We start from the raw sequence: 18949 nt of genomic DNA, 5'->3' as shown, positions 1-18949 counted from the left end.
CCTCTTGATTTTGATTGTAGTTAATATTTTGTGATCTTTTCTTGATATCTCTCTCGATTCACTCCTTTAGTTGCTTGTCTATGGGCATTGATCAATGAATGTTTATTAGGCTACTTCTGTATACAAGCCACTGTGCAAGGCATTATAGTGCTATGTAAAGGAATATGATAGATATATCCTTGAAGAATTTTTTTTTTTTTTTTTGAGACAGGGTCTCACTCTGTCACCCGGGCTGGAATGCAGTGGCACAATCTCAGCCCACTGCAACCTCTGCCTTCTGAGTTCAAGCTATTCTCGTGCCTCAACCCTCCCAAGCAGCTGGGATTACAAGCACGTGCCATCACGCCTGGCTAATTTTTTTTTTTTTTGGTAGAGACAGTGTTTCACCATATTTGCCAGGCTGATCTCGAACTCCTGACTTCAAGTGATCTGCCTGCCTTGGCCTCTGAAAGTGCTGGGATTACAGGATCGAGCCACCACACCCAGCCAAGAGACACATTTATTGAGCACTTAATTAGGCAGTTTCATAAACATCTGTTCTTTCAGACTTGCCAGGTGTGATTTTTCTCTTTTTCAGATGAGGAAACCATGGGACGAATGGTAAAAATGGCTTGCCCAGGGTCACACCTAGCCAAATTTAGAAAGCAGGGGCGAGAGAAACAAATGTATTTACAAATGTATTTCTGAAACCCAGTATGAGTAGCTACAGGGATTTTGCTCTCTTCTACAGAAATAGAGAAACCAGGAGGGGGATACAAATTTAGGAGGAGATAAGTTTGGTTTAGAATATGTTGAGTTTGAGATGACAGTATCTACTAGAAATGTCCAGGAGGAACTGGAGTTGGGGAGAGAGGATCAGACTAGATTTGGGAGACATCCAGGTAGAGGAGAAAGAGAATAAAGATAGTCTCCAACTTATGGTGGTTTAATGACTTTTTGACTTTATGATGGTGAGAAAGCGATACACATTCAGTGGAAATTATACTTTGTGGACCCATACAGCCATTCTGTTTTTTCACTTTCAGTACAGTATTCAATAAATTACCTGAGATATTCAACACTTTATTATGAAACAGTCTTTGTGTTAAGATGATTTTGCCCAGCTGTAGGCTAATGTAAGCGTTCTGGGCACGTTTAAGAGAGGCTAGACTAAGCTATGTCTGGCAGGTTAGGCGTATTAAATAGAGTTTTTATTTATGATTTTTTTTCAATTTATGGTGAGTTTATCAGGACATGGTAAGTCAAGGAGGATCTGTATAGTATAAGAACAAAAGGTGCAAACAGTGAATGGCTCTGATTAGGGAGGCGAAAGATGATACAGATCTAGCGAAGGACACAGGGGTTGTCAGAGGAAAACCAGAAAAGTGTTACAGAAACCAAAGAAGGAAATGCTTTCTGGAGGGAGAGAGAAACTAACAGTGTCAGAAGCACAGGGGTTAATGCGAGGGCTGTTGTGTTTATTGATTAAGTCATTGTGATCCTTAAGAATTCAGTTTGAGAAAGAGGGTGGAGCTGAAACCATGATGAGGGCCTTTAAGATTATTGAGAATTGAAAAAGGCTACAGTGGTTTTTCTGCTTTATTGTACCTCAGCAATATCAAGATGGGGAATTTTAGGAAGGTGAAGAAGTCTTTATAAGGTCTTTCTGGCTTTTGAAAGTGGCAATAGTCAAATATTAGGATATTTAAAATAAAGTGTCCCTAGAATTTTTTTTAATCTCAGAAAATCAATACTTTTTTCCCCCTTTATCTCAATTCAGTTGCAAAATTTGAAAGTATGACGTACATCCACAATGAGGTTAGTATTTGTATCTTTAAAAATGTATGTATTGGTGTTTCTCGTTCCCTTTGGAGCTTTCTTGCTCCATTGTAAATTCCTTGTGGTTACCTGTCAAAAGAAATAAAATCCTAATAATCTCTCTCTTGTTTCGGCAAACTAACTTATTTTGGAGCCATTAAGATATAACGAGGAAAATATTGGAAATGTACAAGCATTAAGTTGTCTGAAGATGGTATGGGGGAGCATCAGTAGTCTGTTTTGTATAATCTGGAGAGCCTCATATTTATCTCAGACTAACCTCACTCCTATCCTTATCCTTCTACTGGACTGCAGTTTTGTTTGTTTTATAAGGTTTTAATGATTTTATTCTTTAGAACAATTAATTAGAAAAACACAGTTCACAGAAGTTAAGTTTGAACTTATTGCAAAATGTAAGCACCTTAAACTTCATTAATCTAAAAATTTTGGTTAAAGGAGATAAGAAAATCTGTGATCCTGCAAGCTATAACTTTCACACAAATAGCTCATTTTCACTCATCACATTTTTTCTTTAACCATTGAATACCCTCAGTGTGCGAGGCACTGTGGTAGACAGTGGGAGGTGAGTGGAAATAAGATAGAGTCCCCATTGTGTGAAAATAGCCCTGGATTTGAAGTTTGAAGATTTGGAGTCTATGGCTAATTAACTGTGCTACTTCAATAAGCCCTTTTAGTTTTCTCAGCTTTTGTTTCCTCATCTTTAAAATGGATTCTTGCTTTCTAATGTTCTCTCCAGTTTTAAAAGTCTGTCACTTTCTGAGTCCCTATTAGGATGGCTGGGAAGTTTAGTGAAAATGCTTAGGACTTCTCAGAAGGCCTGATTTCTTTATTCCAAATTATTTCCTTTATTATTACCCCATCTTTGTTTTGATTGCTGTGTATCTGCATGGGTTGGTAGAGAAAGTCTTTATGAATTTTTTTATCAAAGAAGGAATATCTACAATGTGCAGATGTGTAGGTGTTAGGAATACAAAGACTTATGAAATATGTTCTCCAGAGCTCCTCTACTATATGAGAGAGAGAAGTAAAAGGCAAATATTTGCATTGTAGTGTGCTCAGTGCTGTAATAAGCATGGAGAGGTAATCATTATTTCAGGAAAACTTATTGATTGCTTCCTCTGTGTCTTGATAATAAAATGTGCTAGGTGCTGGGCATACAGACAGGAATGACATACGGTTGAATAGCTGACAATCCCAGTACTCACTTGTAGATGTCAAGAGTATCTCAGCTTTGCATAGCACTGGATAAATCCTTTCTACTCTGTGCCCCTGGGAGTCTTATGGATCTCTGCAGGCAGCAGCACAAGGATCCTGTTCTCTGAATTGTATTAGATGAATTGTCAGTCGAGTAGTATTTTATCAGGCACCAACTGTCTTGAACTGGAGGATGCTGTCTTGAGTTAGGGTATCCTGCTTAATCAGACACAAAAATGTAAGGATCCAAACACAAAGGAAGTTCATTTCTTGCTCATAGAATAGCCCAGGGCTGGTCTAGTCCTCTTCCATGTTGTGGCTCCATTATCCCTGAGGACTTTGCATTTGTGTGCTGATTAAGACAATTGTCACTTTCAGGTAACAACAGATTAATGAGGAAAGACAGCCAAGGTGCAAAAAGGTGGAAGAGACATACCTGGTCTTTTAAAGGCCCTGGCGGGAAGGGAGATGCATCACTCCACTCAGATTCTACTGAGGAGAACTCGTGGCCTTACCTGTCTAGCAAAGAAGACTGGGAAGCATGGAACCCAGCTAAAACGTTATGTGTGCTTTCTATTTCTGTTGACAAGGAGGAAAATAGATTTTGATTGACAATCTCTATACCAATGTGAAGCTGATAAAGAATGTTCCACTGGGTGCGGTGGCTCACGCCTGTAATCCCAGCACTTTGGGAGGTCGAGGTGGGCGGATCACAAGGTCAGGAGATCGAGACCATCCTGGTTAACACAGTGAAACCCCGTCACTACTAAAAATACAAAAAAAAATTAGCCGGGCATGGTGGCGGGCGCCGGCAGTCCCAGCTACTTGGGAGACTGAGGCAGAAGAAAGGCGTGAACCCAGGAGGTGGAGCTTTCAGTGAGCTGAGATTGCGCCACTGCACTCCAGCCTGGGCGACAGAGTGAGACTCCGTCTCAAAAAAAAAAAAAGATAAATAAAAAAAGAAAAAAAAAATTTTTCTTTTCTAAACCTCAAGTTGGACCTAATTAGAGAAATAGAAGGCATAATTCTTGCCCTCAAAGAACTGAAAAGGTAGTGAAGGAAGTAGGAGTCTTACGCACACTCATGTGTGTGGGGCACAGACTGTGTCTTTCTTATTCTCTGCTGTATCACCAGCACCCAACACAGATCTGGGGTGCACTATTTGCTCAATAACTGTCTAATTGAATTACAGTCGGTCTAAGCGCATGGCTGTCAAAAGGATATGTGGTGTGGTTCATAGAAAGACGCTAGTGGACTGTGTTAGAGGATGTTACAAACAGAAACTCTGTGATCGCTAGGGAAGTCAGGAGACGACAAAGAAGAATGACCCCAAACTGACTGTGGCTTTCTGGGTTCCAAATATTCCCTGTGGGCATGTGAAGCTGTGTGTGAAGTAGATTCCTCCAGGTATGAAGAGCACAGGTGCTCTTCCAGAGGATTTATTCCGTTCTGACCACCTGCCTGCCTGTTGGCCAAGTGTAAATAACTGGTGCAACACAGCCCCAGCACTTTCCCGAGTCACCACTGCGAGACTGAATGAAGTGAAGGCCAAGTGTCTAGCTGTGATGTCCCCAAAGCAGGTCCAGTCTTCCGGCCTTTGTGAGATCCATTTTTACTAGGTTAGTATATGCATTATTGCAAGTTCACTGTTGGCCTTAGTATGTGGAGAAAATTTCTAATTCGGATTCTTTTTAGCAGCTATGTTGAGATATAATTCATATACCATAAAATTCACCCCTTTAAACTGTATAATTCAGTGGTTTTTAGTAGATTCATAGAGTTGTGCAACCATCACGACTAATTCCAGAACATTTGCATCTCCCAGAAAAGACACCCTTAGCAGTTACTCCCCATCCCTGCTCCTGCATAGTCACCAGCCCTAGCCAACCATAACTTTACTTACTGTCTCTGAGGATTTGCCTATTCTGCATATTTCATGTAAATGGAACCATAAGAAACTAAACTAGTAAGGGTCAGAACCAAGATTTGAACTAAATTCTCTTATCTCCAAGTTTCAGGCTCCTTCTCTCTCATTATCACTTTTTAAATTCATTTTCCTGCCACCTCTCATGGTAGAACTTTAGTCATGAAAGATGCCTCTCTGAAGCTCCCGATTGTCCTGGCTAATTAACTTGCATAAGTGCTGATGCTACTAGGAGCCTAGCCATCTTGCAGTTGCTTGAGCTCTTGGTATGTAGTTTTCTCCTTCCACAGAGTGAGGCTTTGGTATGGCTCTTACACACCTGGGAAGTTTGGGAAGAAGGGCACCTTCCTCCTCTGTACTTGTGTCCAAATTAGATCATAGCATGCTTCCTTCTGTTTCCACATCCTGTTTCAGCAGTAATTTCATAAAGCCAAGTCTGAATGTAGAAGGCCTAGTTTACCAACTGCTCTGCTTTCTTTGCCTTTCCTCTGGGCTTAATCTTTTCCCTTTGTGATTTCTCTCTCTTCAAGACCAGCTTGGATGTCCTCATCTCACCTGGATGAAAAATATTCTTTTATTGGAGGAGCATGGTGACAAACAACTTGTGATTTGCTGACTCATAGCTTCCAAGAGAAGGCTGTGGCCATTGAAAGCTAGCTTTCCCTGAGGACTTGGTGTTTGAGCCTGATAGATGGCATTTGACAGAGTCATTGAGCCTGATAGATGGCATTTGACAGAGCCATGTCATTAATTGTACCCCTTCATACCTGTTCTAGGTTTAGATTTCTACTTCAGCCCCATAAACCCAATTTTACATGGACTAAATGAAAAGACACAGATTCTTTTAAACTATGCAGCTGTCATCAGTGCAGTCAGTAAAAAGGCATTCTGTCTGCATGAACTGTGACAACAATAGTAGGCTACTAATGAAATGAATATTTTCATTTAACATTTGTAAACTCTGAAATGCAAGTTAATCATTTCAGAGAAGAGACCAGATTTGTCCACATCTAAATTCATATTCAGAATCAACTCCTCTTCTCTTCTCCTGACTTTGCTTACTCTGAGGACTGTGAGGCCTTTGGGGGCAATGTAGAGTGTGTGAACCTGGTGGCATGACAGATTGATAGGTAGCCCAGGTGTGAGACATTTTGTCTGTGAGACTCAGACAACCATCAGGGGCTTGCCCAGCAGCAGTTTTGTGCAGAGCCCTGTTTGGGGCAGGCTAGGTTGTGGAACAGTTAGGAGAACACGTACTTTCTATCCTCAGGGAGCTTACTGTCCTCCAGCTGGGTGGGTATGACTGTAGTTCTTGAAAATGCTCAAAAATATTACGCTGAGTTTTATGTGCCAACTCTTAGCAGAGAAAGTGGAGATAGCTTTCCAGAAGACGAGAGATTAGAGCAGGACCTTGAAGCCTGGGAGGGTCTGAGAGGTGGCGTAGGCACAGCACAGTACCTTGGGCTCAGCTAGTTCTGGTTTTAGATTCAAGCTCTGCCTATTATGTGACCTTAGGCAAGTTGCTTAAACCTTTAAATGGGGAAAAGAGCTGTTATAAGAATTCAAACTGTGCACAGTTCCTGGCTCAACAAACAATATTTCCCTCAGGTTAAAGATGGAAAGAAGAAAAAAAAGGAAATGAATTTCTCTTTGGGGGACAGTGGAAGAACAGCATCCTGATAGGTTAGAGTACAGGGAATATATGGGTTTTCCCTATACAGTTGCCTGTTTTTTAGTTCTTGAGTGATGATATTCATCTTTTCCAAGAAAACATACAGTTAATCTTCTGTTTGCCCTACAGAGCAATACCCTTTTTCTCCCACTACAGTAGTGGTTGACTTGTCTCTCTCTGGCTCTCTGAGTCCCAGCTGTGCCTGGCTAACCGTGTTTCTCTTGTATCTAGGAGTGCTCCCACCCCAGCCCGTTGCTGCCCAGCTGTTGGAACACTGTATAACACCAACACACTCGAGTCTTTTAAGACTGCAGATAAGAAGCTCCTTTTGGAACAAGCAGCAAATGAGGTTAGCTGGGAAAACGTGATGTATGTGTCATATTTCCTGTGGTCCTGGCAGGTGCAGTGTTTGTGATCAGGCACATGGGTCTGCTGCAGAAACTGGCATATGATAGGAACTTAAAGACACTTGTGGGCTTGGGCGTATTTCCCAAGAGAGAATACTCCAGCTGTCTCCTTCTGTATTGGCAGGAAGGTCAGGGAGAGGACATCCAGGCTCTCACCTGGGATAGGCTGGAAATAACATGGCAGGGCAGAGGTTAAGTCATCAGTTTGCTGCTCATCTCCAGCCAGCATTTGGAAGCAGCCAGACCTCGGAGAGTTGTGTTCCTGTGGCTGAATGCCTCTGGGCACTCTGTTTATTGTGCCTTGGAGAGGCTTGTCAATCCTGTGCACCATGCGGTAGAGGAGATTATCACGTAGTCTCTCCAGTGTCTTCACTTATCTAATCTACTGCATCTGATTTTCAAGGCCTCTGTGTCCTGGCCCTGTTTTTCTCTTGTCCTTTCTAAGCTCTCACTCTTGCCCTTGCATTCTCTGAGTCTGTCATAGCAAATCACATGTAATTCCCTCCACCTACTTTCTGTTCTGTCCTCTCTCCTTGGGAACACAATATCTTCTCTGCCTGGAATGTCTTTCCTTTGCTTCCTTTACATTGGAGTTAGTGAGAGGAATTAAAATGGGAGGCGGGGGCAGTTTATCCCAGTCCTGTCTAACTGCTTTAATCAAGGAGTCTTTATACCAGTCTTGATTACGACATGAATCTTGTTGGTGTGGGTGCAGTGGTCAGGTCCTGAGGCAGGCTTCCCTCACATCCCTTGGGATGGATGCAGCTGTGACTCAGGAGAGGATGGTCGTTTTTCTTGACTTGTGGCTTGACTGCTCCTGGACCTCCTGCTTTGGCTGCACATTTAAAAGGAAGTCTCCAAAGAGTTGGGTCAGGCCTTCATCATCTTGGAAAAAAGCAGGTTCCCCACCCCCACAGGAATATCCCACCCCTCAACTGGGGCCCAGAATTCTCCTGGCAGCTCCTGCCCCATGCTCCCTCGGCTTACCAGAAATTGGGAGCCTCTCTTCAGTGGTCCAGCTCCTCCAAGGCCAGTATGTCAGTAGCAGGAACTTACTTCTGCTTACTTATTTCCCTCTTCCACCCATACTTAGGGAATGATTCTTATTAGTGCAACTGTTTGGTCTTGCTTAGTAACACCAAGTTTAGCTACGAATCTTAGCTACAAAAACATCTTGTGATCCACAGCTGCTGACCAGCACCAGCGTTTGCTCCTAGTTTCAGTACTTGCTGAGTATACATAAAATATGAAGTTTGCTCTTCTTTCTTCATCTCTCAGGGCAAGATAATCTCAAACAAGGCTTCAAGAAACCCCTATGTGTATTTTACAGTACTTCCTTTGAGAGCCCCTCCCAGACTCTTCACCCTCCCAGTTCCCCAGCTGAGTCTGCAGAGAATTCCTCCCATAAATTCTACCCACTTCTGTGACAGCAAATCCTACATGGCGGTGAAGTTATACGTTTATGCCGGTCTCTCTCTCTAGACTGCGAGTGTCTTGAGGGTAGGGACTGACCGTGTCTTTTATTTCTGTAACCCTGATGTGCCTGGTATATAGTAGACAATAAATAAATATTTGCTGAAGGAGATTGTGAAGACATGAAAATGGCCTGGTTGCCTCCTCTGTGCTGAGATCTGCTGAGAGGAGGCGCCTGGGCTCCCTCACTTGGCTTAGATGTTGAAGGGAGTGTGGCTGGGAGAGAGGCAGTGTGAAGTGGGCAGAGTGAGGTAACAACCCACTTCATTGTATGGGGTAAGTGGTGCTGGGCCTGCAGGAAAGAAGAACCTGGTGCTTTTCAGCTCCACACTTCGCCTGGGAGTGAGAAGCTCAGAGATGCCTGGTAACCTGCCTTGACGCTTTTCTTCTTTTGGCAGATATGGGAATCCATAAAATCAGGTGCTGCTCTTGAAAATCCTGTACTCCTCAACAAGTTCCTCCTCTTGACATTTGCAGTAAGTAAATGGGCTCTCGGTTGCACCGAGGCTGGTGAGATCCCCTGGCTCAGCCCAGTGTACCCGCAGAACAGTGTGCTCTTCTCTCTGAAGCTACTACCTTCTGTTATTTGAATAATAGCTGTTAACGAAACGCTCATTTGATTAGTGGCCAGATAGTGCTGGCACCTATTACCGATGCTGACTTAATTCACCTCTATGGATCATACTGGCAGTAATGCATCCCTATGGATCATACTGGCAGTAATTGCATAGTTTATATAAAACAGGGCATCATACAGTCAGGTTCAGGGAATGTTGTTTCATTGTTGCTAACGCCTTTGTTAAATACCGTCCTACAGAGGTCCATTGAAATAAAGGGAAGGGGCTTCTGGATTAGAGGAGATCACACTGCATAGCTTGACCACAAAATTGCTTGTTGATTTTTTCGTTTTTTGTTTTTTTAAAGTCAGAAAAATGTTTTCTGTAAGCGAAATCTAATTAAAATGAACATTGAGGGTAGCCTTGAAAAGGAAATCGTATTAGGGTAACATGTGCTGCCCAGTGAAGAAGGGGTAGAATGTAGATGGAAGGACCTGGCCTTGGTGAGGGAAAAGTAGGGAAAAGGTAAGAGTTGGTTATAGAGATACCAGCTATGCAAACACACAGATACCAGCTATACACACATGCAAGTGCACACACACAGCACACAGATATGTATATATATATCTGTGTATATAAAACTAATTTATATCCTTTATTATTATATTGACTATATAACATTCTGTCAAATGTATGTTCCATAGATTCCTGTTATATATTCAGGTGGTTTCTAATATTCACTATTATTAAAAATGCTAGTCTGCGCACAGTGGCTCATGCTTGTAATACCAGCACTTTGGGAGGCTGAGGCAGGTGGATCACTTGAGGCCAAGAGTTTGAGACCAGCCTGGGCAACACCTTGTCACTACAAAAAATACAAAAATTAGCCAGGTGTGGTGGCACCTGCCTGTGGTTCCAGCTACTGGGGAGCTGAGGTGGGAGGATCATCTGAGCCTGAGAGATTGAGGCTGCAGCAAGCCATGATTGCACCACTGCACTCCAGCCTGGAAAACAGAGTGAGACCCTGTCTCAAACAAAAAAATACTGTGGCATATTGAAAAATATATAATATTAGCCATATTGGTCTTTTTTCCTGCTCATTTTACTTCTTTAAAATAAGTTCTTTGGAGCGGGCGTATAAACACTGTAATGTTGCTGTGGATTAAGTATGCTGTTTCACCACAGTGTCATCAGCTTTGGATATTAATCCTCTTTCCCACTTTTTATTTTTTGCCAAGTTCTTCCCCGACCTCCCACCATTCCTCCTGGATTCCTAGATGTAGGGGAGGCCTCTGATTTATTGCCCAAGGCAAAAGAGGGTATGATAGCAATCAAACAAGGCCAGTGGGTGGCTATCTACAAGGAACACATTTTCTAACAGTTACAATACTTTCTATGTAATAGTGGAGGAGAGAGAAAAATGTTTAAATTTTTTGTCTGATTACTTGGCTCAATTTGGCATTTATAATTTGTCTATACGTTTGGGTAATTCTGTAGTTTTTTTTTTTTTTTTTTTTTTTTTGAGACGGAATCTCACTCTGTCTCTCAGGCTGGAGTGCAGTGGTGCAATCTCAGCTTACTGCAAGCTCTGCCTCCCGGGTTCACCCCATTCTTCTGCCTCAGCCTCTCGAGTAGCTGGGACTACAGGCCCACGCCACCACACCCGGCTAATTTTTTATATTTTTAGTAGAGACAGGGTTTCACCATGTTAGCCAGGATGGTCTTGATCTCCTGACCTTGTGATCCGCCTGCCTCGGCCTCCCAAAGTGCTGGGATTACAGGCATGAGCCACCACGCCTGGCCTGTAGGTTCTTTACTGGGGTAAATTGTAAGTATTGCTAGTTAAAGATTTCTAGTTACTTGAATGTCAGTATGCTTTCTTTACCAAGAATTCTCATTAGTAGAACATGCTGACAGTTTGCATTTAATGAGAAAAATAACATTAGCTCTTACTTAAAGTTTTAAGGTTTGCTAGAGTCAGTATGTGTGTTGGTCTTGTTGCCTTGTTTACTGAGCATTATTAGCCTGGCTTAAAACAAAATTGTAAGTATCTATTTTTTAAAATCTTCAGACACTAAGGACTTTATGTTTAATTTAATGGAGGTCCTTTGTATCCTGAAAAGAATCCTAAGAAATGCAAGCCTTTTGGCTTTTGAAGATGACCTGATAAAGTTTCTTAGAATTTGTGAGGTCCGGCCGGGTGCGGTGGCTCATGCCTGTAATCCTAGCACTTTGGGAGGCCAAGGTGGGCAGATTGCCTGAGCTCAGGAGTTCTAGACCAGCCTGGGCAACATAGTGAAACCCCGTATCTACTAAAATTAAAAAAAAATTAGCTGGGTGTGGCGGCCAGCTACTCGAGAGGCTGAGGCAAGAGAATTGCTTGAACCCAGGAGGTGGAGGTTGCAGTGAGCCGAGATCGTGCAACTGCACTCCAGCCTGTGTGACAGAGCAAGACTCCATTTCCAAAAAAAAAAAAAAAAGAAAAAAAGAATTTGTGAGGTTCTTCATCTTGAATTGTTTAACCTTTTACTAAAGATCAGTTGTGACAAATCATTTAAGTACAAAGAAGAGAAAATAATCTCTGGAGGTGTTTTTGCTTTACTTCTACTGTTTTTAGGACTCATAGGACTAGACAGTTCATTAATTTCAGTTTTGCAGTTCATTTTGCCATTGTGAAGAGGGAATTTGTTCTTAGTTGATCAGTGAATAGCAGAATTAGAGACCGCAGAATTAGAGAATTATAATGGTAGTTATAAAGTCTAATAACTACCATTATTAGACTTTCTCATCTGTACACATGTTTACATATACATTTACATTTTAAAAGTCATCTAGTATGATTTCATTTATATGAAAAGTCCACACTAGGCAAATCCATAGAGACAGAAAATAGATTAGTGGTTGCCAGGGGATGAGAGGAGGGGGAATGGGGAGTCTCTGCTAATATGTATGAGATTTCTTTTTGATGTGATGAAAATATTCTGGATGATACAACCATATCACTATACTAAAAAGAAACTACTAAATTATATACTTTAACATGGTGGATTTTATGGCGTGTGAATTATATCTCAATAAAAAGTCATTTAACAACCATCCAATTTTAATTGTTAGCAAGATTCAAGAAGAAATATTAATTAGTCACATAAACTGCATTCACATTCAGTGGTCACAGGCTTGTAGGCAAGCTGCCAAATACCCACATATGTCTGGAATACTACCATGAATTTAATTAAGGCCCCAAAAGCTGTAGGAATTCTGAAGCAAGAGCCATTAGCGTGAGTGGGAACAGAGTCAAAGACAGCCTCACAAATCCTTTCCCCTGGGTCACCTACCCTGGTGGGGGATGGGTCAGATACACCCGTGAAGATGTAACCTCTTCTATTCACCCATGCAGCTTACTACTTAGAGCCTCTCCGTGGCTGTAATCATGCACTCACTTTATCTCTGCTCCGTCCACAAAGTGAGCTGCCTGGTGTCTGGGTCTGGGGTTTATTGTCATCTTATTGTCAGTGTCTTATGTTTTGCCTTATACATACCAAGGGCTTGATAGTTGTTGACTTAAATCCACTAAGGCATTTCCAAAAGCAATATTGTATTATTTCAGGCATGCATAGGTATGTGAATAGCACAGCTTCCTTAATAACATGCACTTTATTTGATTGTGAAGAGAATGGTAACTATTTGGAAGTTGTGCTTCTGTAGATAGTACATTGAGTATGTATGGTCAATGGAAAAAAGCTTAAGTTTTGGAAGCAGAGTTCTGATCTCTTCTCTGCCCTTTGCCATCTTTTTTATTGTTGTTCAGGTTTTTTACCCCTTTGTAAGATTCAGTTTTCTGTTTATAAAATGGGATAATAATAATTACCTCCCAGGGGGGTTTTGTAGGTTAAAGGATGATGATGATAATAACAATGACATATTGCACATTTTCTGTTAGCAAGTGGCCAAAAAAGTATATTGTGTTTGTCATCATTTTATTAGTGGTGGTATATGAGACTATTTTGGGAATTAAAAAGTCCTTTATTTGATCATGAGTTCTGCTGGGGATGAGGATATTTGACAAGCTGGACATACTTGGTTTGCATCAGCTTTGCTATCTTAATTGGCCTTGTGAAGCTACATTAATAGATGCGTTTCATCTTAACCTAATGGTGCTATTCTAATAACCTATTTATATTTTTTATTCTAGGATCTAAAGAAGTACCACTTCTACTATTGGTTTTGCTATCCTGCCCTCTGCCTTCCAGAGAGTTTACCTCTCATTCAGGGGCCAGTGGGTTTGGATCAAAGGTTTTCACTAAAACAGGTATCAACAAATAACCAAAATGCACAAAAAATTGGGTTGAATGTGCAAGAGTAGTTATCTAGTGCTTTCCAAAGACAAACAGGTACTTCTCTGGATGAAGAGGTGGTGCCTGAAATCCTCCAAAGGTGGTACTAGGAGCAGACTTATTTAGAAAATGTTTGTAAAGTCATTTTTTTGTATATATATTTATATATATTTTGAGACTGGATCTCACCCCCGTTACACAGGCTGGAGTGCAGTGGCACGATCATAGCTCACTGTAGCTTCAACTTTTCAGGCTCAGGTGATTCTCTCATCTCAGCCTCCTCAGCACCTGGGACTATAGGCATCCCACCACACCTGGCTAATGTTTGTCTTTTAACAGATATGGGGTTTTGCCATGTTGGCCAGGCTGGTCTTCAACTCCTGGGCTCAAGCAATCTACCTACCTCAACCTCCCAAAGTGCTGGAATTACAGGCATGAGCCACCCTGCCTGGTCTATAAAGTCATTTTGAAGATGTAGTGAACAGTAATTTTCCAGGTTTTCAGTGGTATTTGGTGAAATGCTAAGCCAGTAAGGGGGAATTATAGGAATATTTTGAAACACCGAAAGAATTTACCAAAATGTGGTCTTCATTTTCAATGTGGGGAAACATAAGGCAGTATACTCTGGGAACAAGTCTTTGAAACAAAACAGAAGGCATTCTCCGACCCTGGTACCAAGTTGCAAAGCTTTTCTACCTGGAGCGGTACATGCAGAGTTAGTCAGTGACATTTGGGATAGATAATAAGGTCATTAGAGATGGTTCCCAGAACAGCAGTTAAAATAATCAGGCTGGTAAAACAGAGACCCTAAACTAGAGAATTCTGATTGTTGTTAAAGCAAAGATTATGTGTCAAGATGATTTGAATTCATGAAACACATCAATCACTAAAGCCCTGGATACTGAAGCCATCATTCAGGGAGCTTTCTTGGAGCTGTTCAGGGAGCAGCCATTATTGATTAAAATTTTTTTTTTTTTTATTTCGTACAAATCCAAGGTTGTGGTTTTGTGGAACTAATTTCCCAAGAAGAAATATAAGTGGGGAAAAAGGATTTTGGATGAGGATTGACTGCTGGCAGGTATGGGGTTTCTTTTATTGAGGACAAAAATGTTCTATAATTATTATTTCTGTGGTGGTTGCATAACCCTGTGAACACACTAAAAAAACAACACATTGCATTATGTACTTTAAATGGGTGAATTGGGTCAGGCACGGTGGCTCACACCTCTAATGTAATTCCAGCACTTTGGAATGCAGAGGTGAGCAAATCACTTGAGTTCAGGAGTTCAAGACCAGCCTGAGCAATATGGTGAAACTCCTTCTCTGTAAAAAATACAAAAAAGTTAGCCGGGCATGGTGGTATGTGCCCATAGTCCCAGCTACTCAGGAGGCTGAGATAGGAGGATTGATTGAGCCCAGGAGGTTGAGGCTGCAGTGAGCTGTAATTGCCTGGGTGACAGAGCAAGAAAGGCAGCTTGGAGCCAGAAGGAAGACACCTGTCTCAAAAAGTAATAAATGGGTGAATTGTATGGTATGTTAGTCATGTCTCAGTAAACCTGTTGAAGATTATGGAAAGGTTCAGGGTAAAATTCATCGGGGTAGATTCGTGTTGGATTATCATAGGAGAGAAAGAATGTTTGGTTACCTCTCTAAAACTCTGATTGACAGCTTAGGGAACCACCATGTTGTACCATAAAATGTCCCTTTGTGCTCCTAAGACACACACCACCATGCACCTGGAAAGCGTTATATAAAAGCTAAGTGGTATTATTTGGAGGCACTTCTATGTTCGTTTGCTGTAAGAGGAGTGTGATCAGTCATTTCCAGTCTTCTGGTTTTAAGGTACCTTTTATTTTGAGTTAGTTTTTAGCTCAGAACTAGATATGTACTTTTCTAGAGAATAACGATGTGTTTTCTGTTTTCAGATTGAAGCATTAGAGTGTGCATATGATAATCTTTGTCAAACAGAAGGAGTCACAGCTCTTCCTTACTTCTTAATCAAGTATGATGAGAACACGGTGCTGGTTTCCTTGCTTAAACACTACAGTGATTTCTTCCAAGGTCAAAGGATGAAGGTCAGATAAACTTTGAGTATCATTTTATTATATAGTTTTTAAAAAAATCTGAAGTTCATGTTACAAGAGACCACTGCAAAAGTCAAACTTGTTTAGATTTCCTTAGCTTTCAAAGGATGTTAAGAACATTTCCTTATCTCTACCCTCTCCCACCCCTGCAGTTATCAAATCAGCTCCTCCAGGTTTTTCTAGCTCTGCTACAGCTCAGAGTAATTTTGATACCTTACTCTTTTTTTTGTTTGTTTGTTTGAGACGGAGTCTCGCACCGTCGCCCGGGCTGGAGCACAGTGCCGCAAACTTGGCTCACTGCAACCTCCGTCTCCCAGGTTCAAGCGGTTCTCCTGGTCAACCTCCCGAGTAGCTGGGACTATAGGTGCCCGCCACCACACCCGGCTAATTTTTTGTATTTTCAGTAGAGATGAGGTTTCACTATGTTGGCCAGGCTGGTCTTGAATGCGTGACCCACCTCAGCCTCCCAAAGTGCTGGGATTATAGGCATGAGCCACTGCGCCCAGCCAATACCTTACTCTCTATTAGTGCTAAAGTTATTTCCTTTTTCCCTCCTGATGTATTTTACCCTTATGTTTTAATTTTTATTCCCAGAACTACCTGTAGTTCAGGCCCCTCATATCACACTCCTGGACACTTAGAATCTTGTTTCCATCTTGCACAACAGAACTATAGAAGAACCTCCCTTGAACTACCCACATTTAGTATATCATTCATTGACCAAGAGCCTAATAGTGTCTTCCTTCTGGCTCCAAGCTGCCTTTCCTACCTTATCTTCCACTATTTTCCTTATAAAGCATTGCTCCAGCTAATCTTATCTATTTTTCTCCAGAATCTCCATCCCCTTCCCATCAGATACACCTAAAATTTTTTTTGTATCTTTCTTTTTCTCATGTTGTATCATCTTCATAAAACATATTCTACTTATGAAAACCCTAGAAATTCTCTCTGTCCTTATTGAAATTCTATCTTCACTGTGAAGCATTTTCATGGTGTGGCCATATATGATCTATCCGTATCTGTAGTCATTACATTTATTCCCTGATCCTCATTTGCAGGCCCAGTACCTTGTACAAATTTCTTTTTGTGCCATATTAGACTGTAAGCTCCAAGAGGGCAGGGCCCAAGTCTTATGAATTTGTCTCCGTATAGTGTCTAGTACTTGTCTGAGGCCCTCAATAAAATTCTTTTGAATGAATGAAAGAGTACTGTAAGTGTCTTTTAGAAGTGATCAGATATATAGGAAGTTGTCTTAGCTATACAGGAGACTATGAATTAAAAATAACAAAGATTTATGAGTGTTAGGAAGTTCTGAAATCAAATAGAATCATCTCCATAGCCATGTGAATATATCAGAGCTGAAAAAAGGGAAGCCTTTAACTGACGGTCTGGTTATTCTTTAGCCTGAACTTAGGATGACTTTTTTTTTTTTAAAGCACATTTTAAAATCAACTACATTTACATTTTATTTTTCAGAGGAAGCCCTTTTTTTTTTTCCTTGTATTTTTAGTAGAGATGGGGTTTCACCGTGTTAGCCAGGATGGTCTCTATCTCCTGGCTTTGTGATCTGCCCACCTTGGCCTCCCAAAGTGCTGGGATTACAGACGTGAGCTACCGCGCCTGGCCCAGAGGAAGCTTTTTAAATTGAGGACTGAAGATTGAATTTTTATTAAAATTCTTTCCCCCAGGTGATTTCACAGAACCACAGCTAAATTAGTATAGCAGTAAGACCATTAATAGCTTAAAGTCCCATCTAGTGTGAAGTCCTGTTGTCATAGCAGGCAGGATTAAATGGCCTGTGTTTGGAAGTGACTGTAAGTCAGGTTATATGTGGTAAATAAGTGGTCCTCCCCAAAGTACAGCTCTACCAAAATAACAGTTTGAACAATGCTTTAAAATTAATTTAAAAGGGACTTCCACATACTTGCTCTTTCTATAATAACTCTGTGGAACAAGTGTTAGTTACTAACTGTGGTTAGTTAATTAGTATCTGCATTTTCTGTTTGAGACTCAAAGTCACACGACCACATTGTCTGATTACGAAGCCTATGCCCTTTCTTTTTGTTGTTGTTGTTGTTGTTGAGGCGGAGTCTTGCTCTGTCACCAAGGCTGGAGTGCAGTGGCACGATCTCGGCTCACTGCAACCTCCGCTTCCCAGCTTCAAGCGATTCTCCTGCCTCAGCCTCCCAAGCAGCTGGGACTACAGGTGTGCACCATCATGCCCAGCTAATGTTTGTATTTTTAGTAGTGATGGGGTTTCACCATATTGGCCGGGCTACTCTCGAACTCCTGACCTCGTGATCCACCCGCCTTGGCCTCCCAAAGTGTTGGGATTACAGGCGTGAGCCACTGTGCCCGGCCACAAGCCGATGCCTTTTATACCATTCCCTTGACCTTGGGGAAACTGCATAACTTTTCTTTGTATTAGTTTATCTGTTAAATGGTGGTATTGCCACCTCCTTTTGTGAGGATTAAACATGATAATGTGAATAAAATGCCGAGCACATGGTAGATGCTCAATGTTTCCACTTCCTTTATGTTTCAACAGCAGCATATTTTGAAAGACAGCAGATCTCTGGGGTCTCCTCTGAAGTGCTCTGGGGGATTCACCAGTGCCCTGTCCCTGAGTCTAACTGCCTGTCTGCTTGTCGGGTTCAGGCACATTGTCCTTCACTTGGTTACAGTTATATCTCAGGAAAGCCTGGAATTACTCAGCACATGTGATGAACACCTCCTTATGGGCCAGAAATTTTGAGACACAATTGTACTTGTTCTCACACAACCCAAAGTCTTCTAGAGGAGAGGAGACATTGACCTGTGGAAAGTTCAGTAGAAATTCAAGTAATGGAAGATAAGTTCAAAATATTGATACACGTGGTACTTTGGTTGGTCGTCTATGCCTTATCTTATTCTAGAAAAGATCACCAGAAGCCTTAGAGCGTTTCGGCCTCATGGGAGTTTTATAGCCTTCATGCCGCCCTTCCTACCTGTGGCCCTGAATGTTCCTGTCTCTCCTCCGCACTGCTGTCCAGGTGTATTTTCTTTTTTTTTTTTGAGACAGAGTCTCGCTCTGTCGCCCAGGCTGGAGTGCAGTGGCCGGATCTCAGCTCACTGCAAGCTCCGCCTCCCGGGTTTACGCCATTCTTCTGCCTCAGCCTCCCGAGTAGCTGGTACTACAAGCGCCCGCCACCTCGCCCAGCTAGTTTTTTGTACTTTTTAGTAGAAACGGGGTTTCACTGTGTTAGCCAGGATGATCTCGATCTCCTGACCTCGTGATCCGCCCGTCTCGGCCTCCCAAAGTGCTGGGATTACAGGCTTGAGCCACCGCGCCCGGCCCCAAGTGCATTTTCTAACGTGTAAATTTGATCATATAACTCTTCTACTTAAAACCCTTCTAAGGTTCCTGTTGACTTCAGGATAACGTTGAAACTACTTAGCTTGGCATTTGAGGTCTGTTCCGTTCTGGTTCCTGTCCATCACTAGCCT

At 41.8% G+C, this 18949-nt stretch overlaps 1 protein-coding gene across 11 annotated transcripts in view; it reads left to right on the top strand.

Moving 5' to 3' along the window:
• Positions 1-18949, top strand: part of ATG7 (autophagy related 7) — a 267608-nt gene that overhangs the window by 22187 nt on the left and 226472 nt on the right. For 7 of the 11 annotated variants that reach the window (XR_004181750.1, XR_004181748.1, XM_031662452.1 and 4 more), the window contains exons 4-7: positions 6840-6957; positions 8887-8964; positions 13238-13354; positions 15305-15454. Coding sequence is in view for 8 of the 11 variants with exons in the window: in XM_031662452.1 (XP_031518312.1) it covers positions 6840-6957; positions 8887-8964; positions 13238-13354; positions 15305-15454 (463 nt within the window). In the remaining 3 variants the exon portion in view is untranslated. Of the gene's footprint in view, positions 1-1759; positions 1798-6839; positions 6958-8886; positions 8965-13237; positions 13355-14375; positions 14458-14761; positions 15222-15304; positions 15455-18949 lie in introns of those variants that run through there. The other 4 variants (XM_021933148.2, XM_021933152.2, XM_021933151.2 and 1 more) reach the window with 4 other exon arrangements.

The sequence above is a fragment of the Papio anubis genome, chromosome 2, assembly GCF_008728515.1.
Source record: "Papio anubis isolate 15944 chromosome 2, Panubis1.0, whole genome shotgun sequence".
In the NCBI taxonomy this organism is placed as follows: Eukaryota; Metazoa; Chordata; class Mammalia; order Primates; family Cercopithecidae; genus Papio; species Papio anubis.
This window is presented reverse-complemented; position numbering and strand designations above follow the sequence as displayed.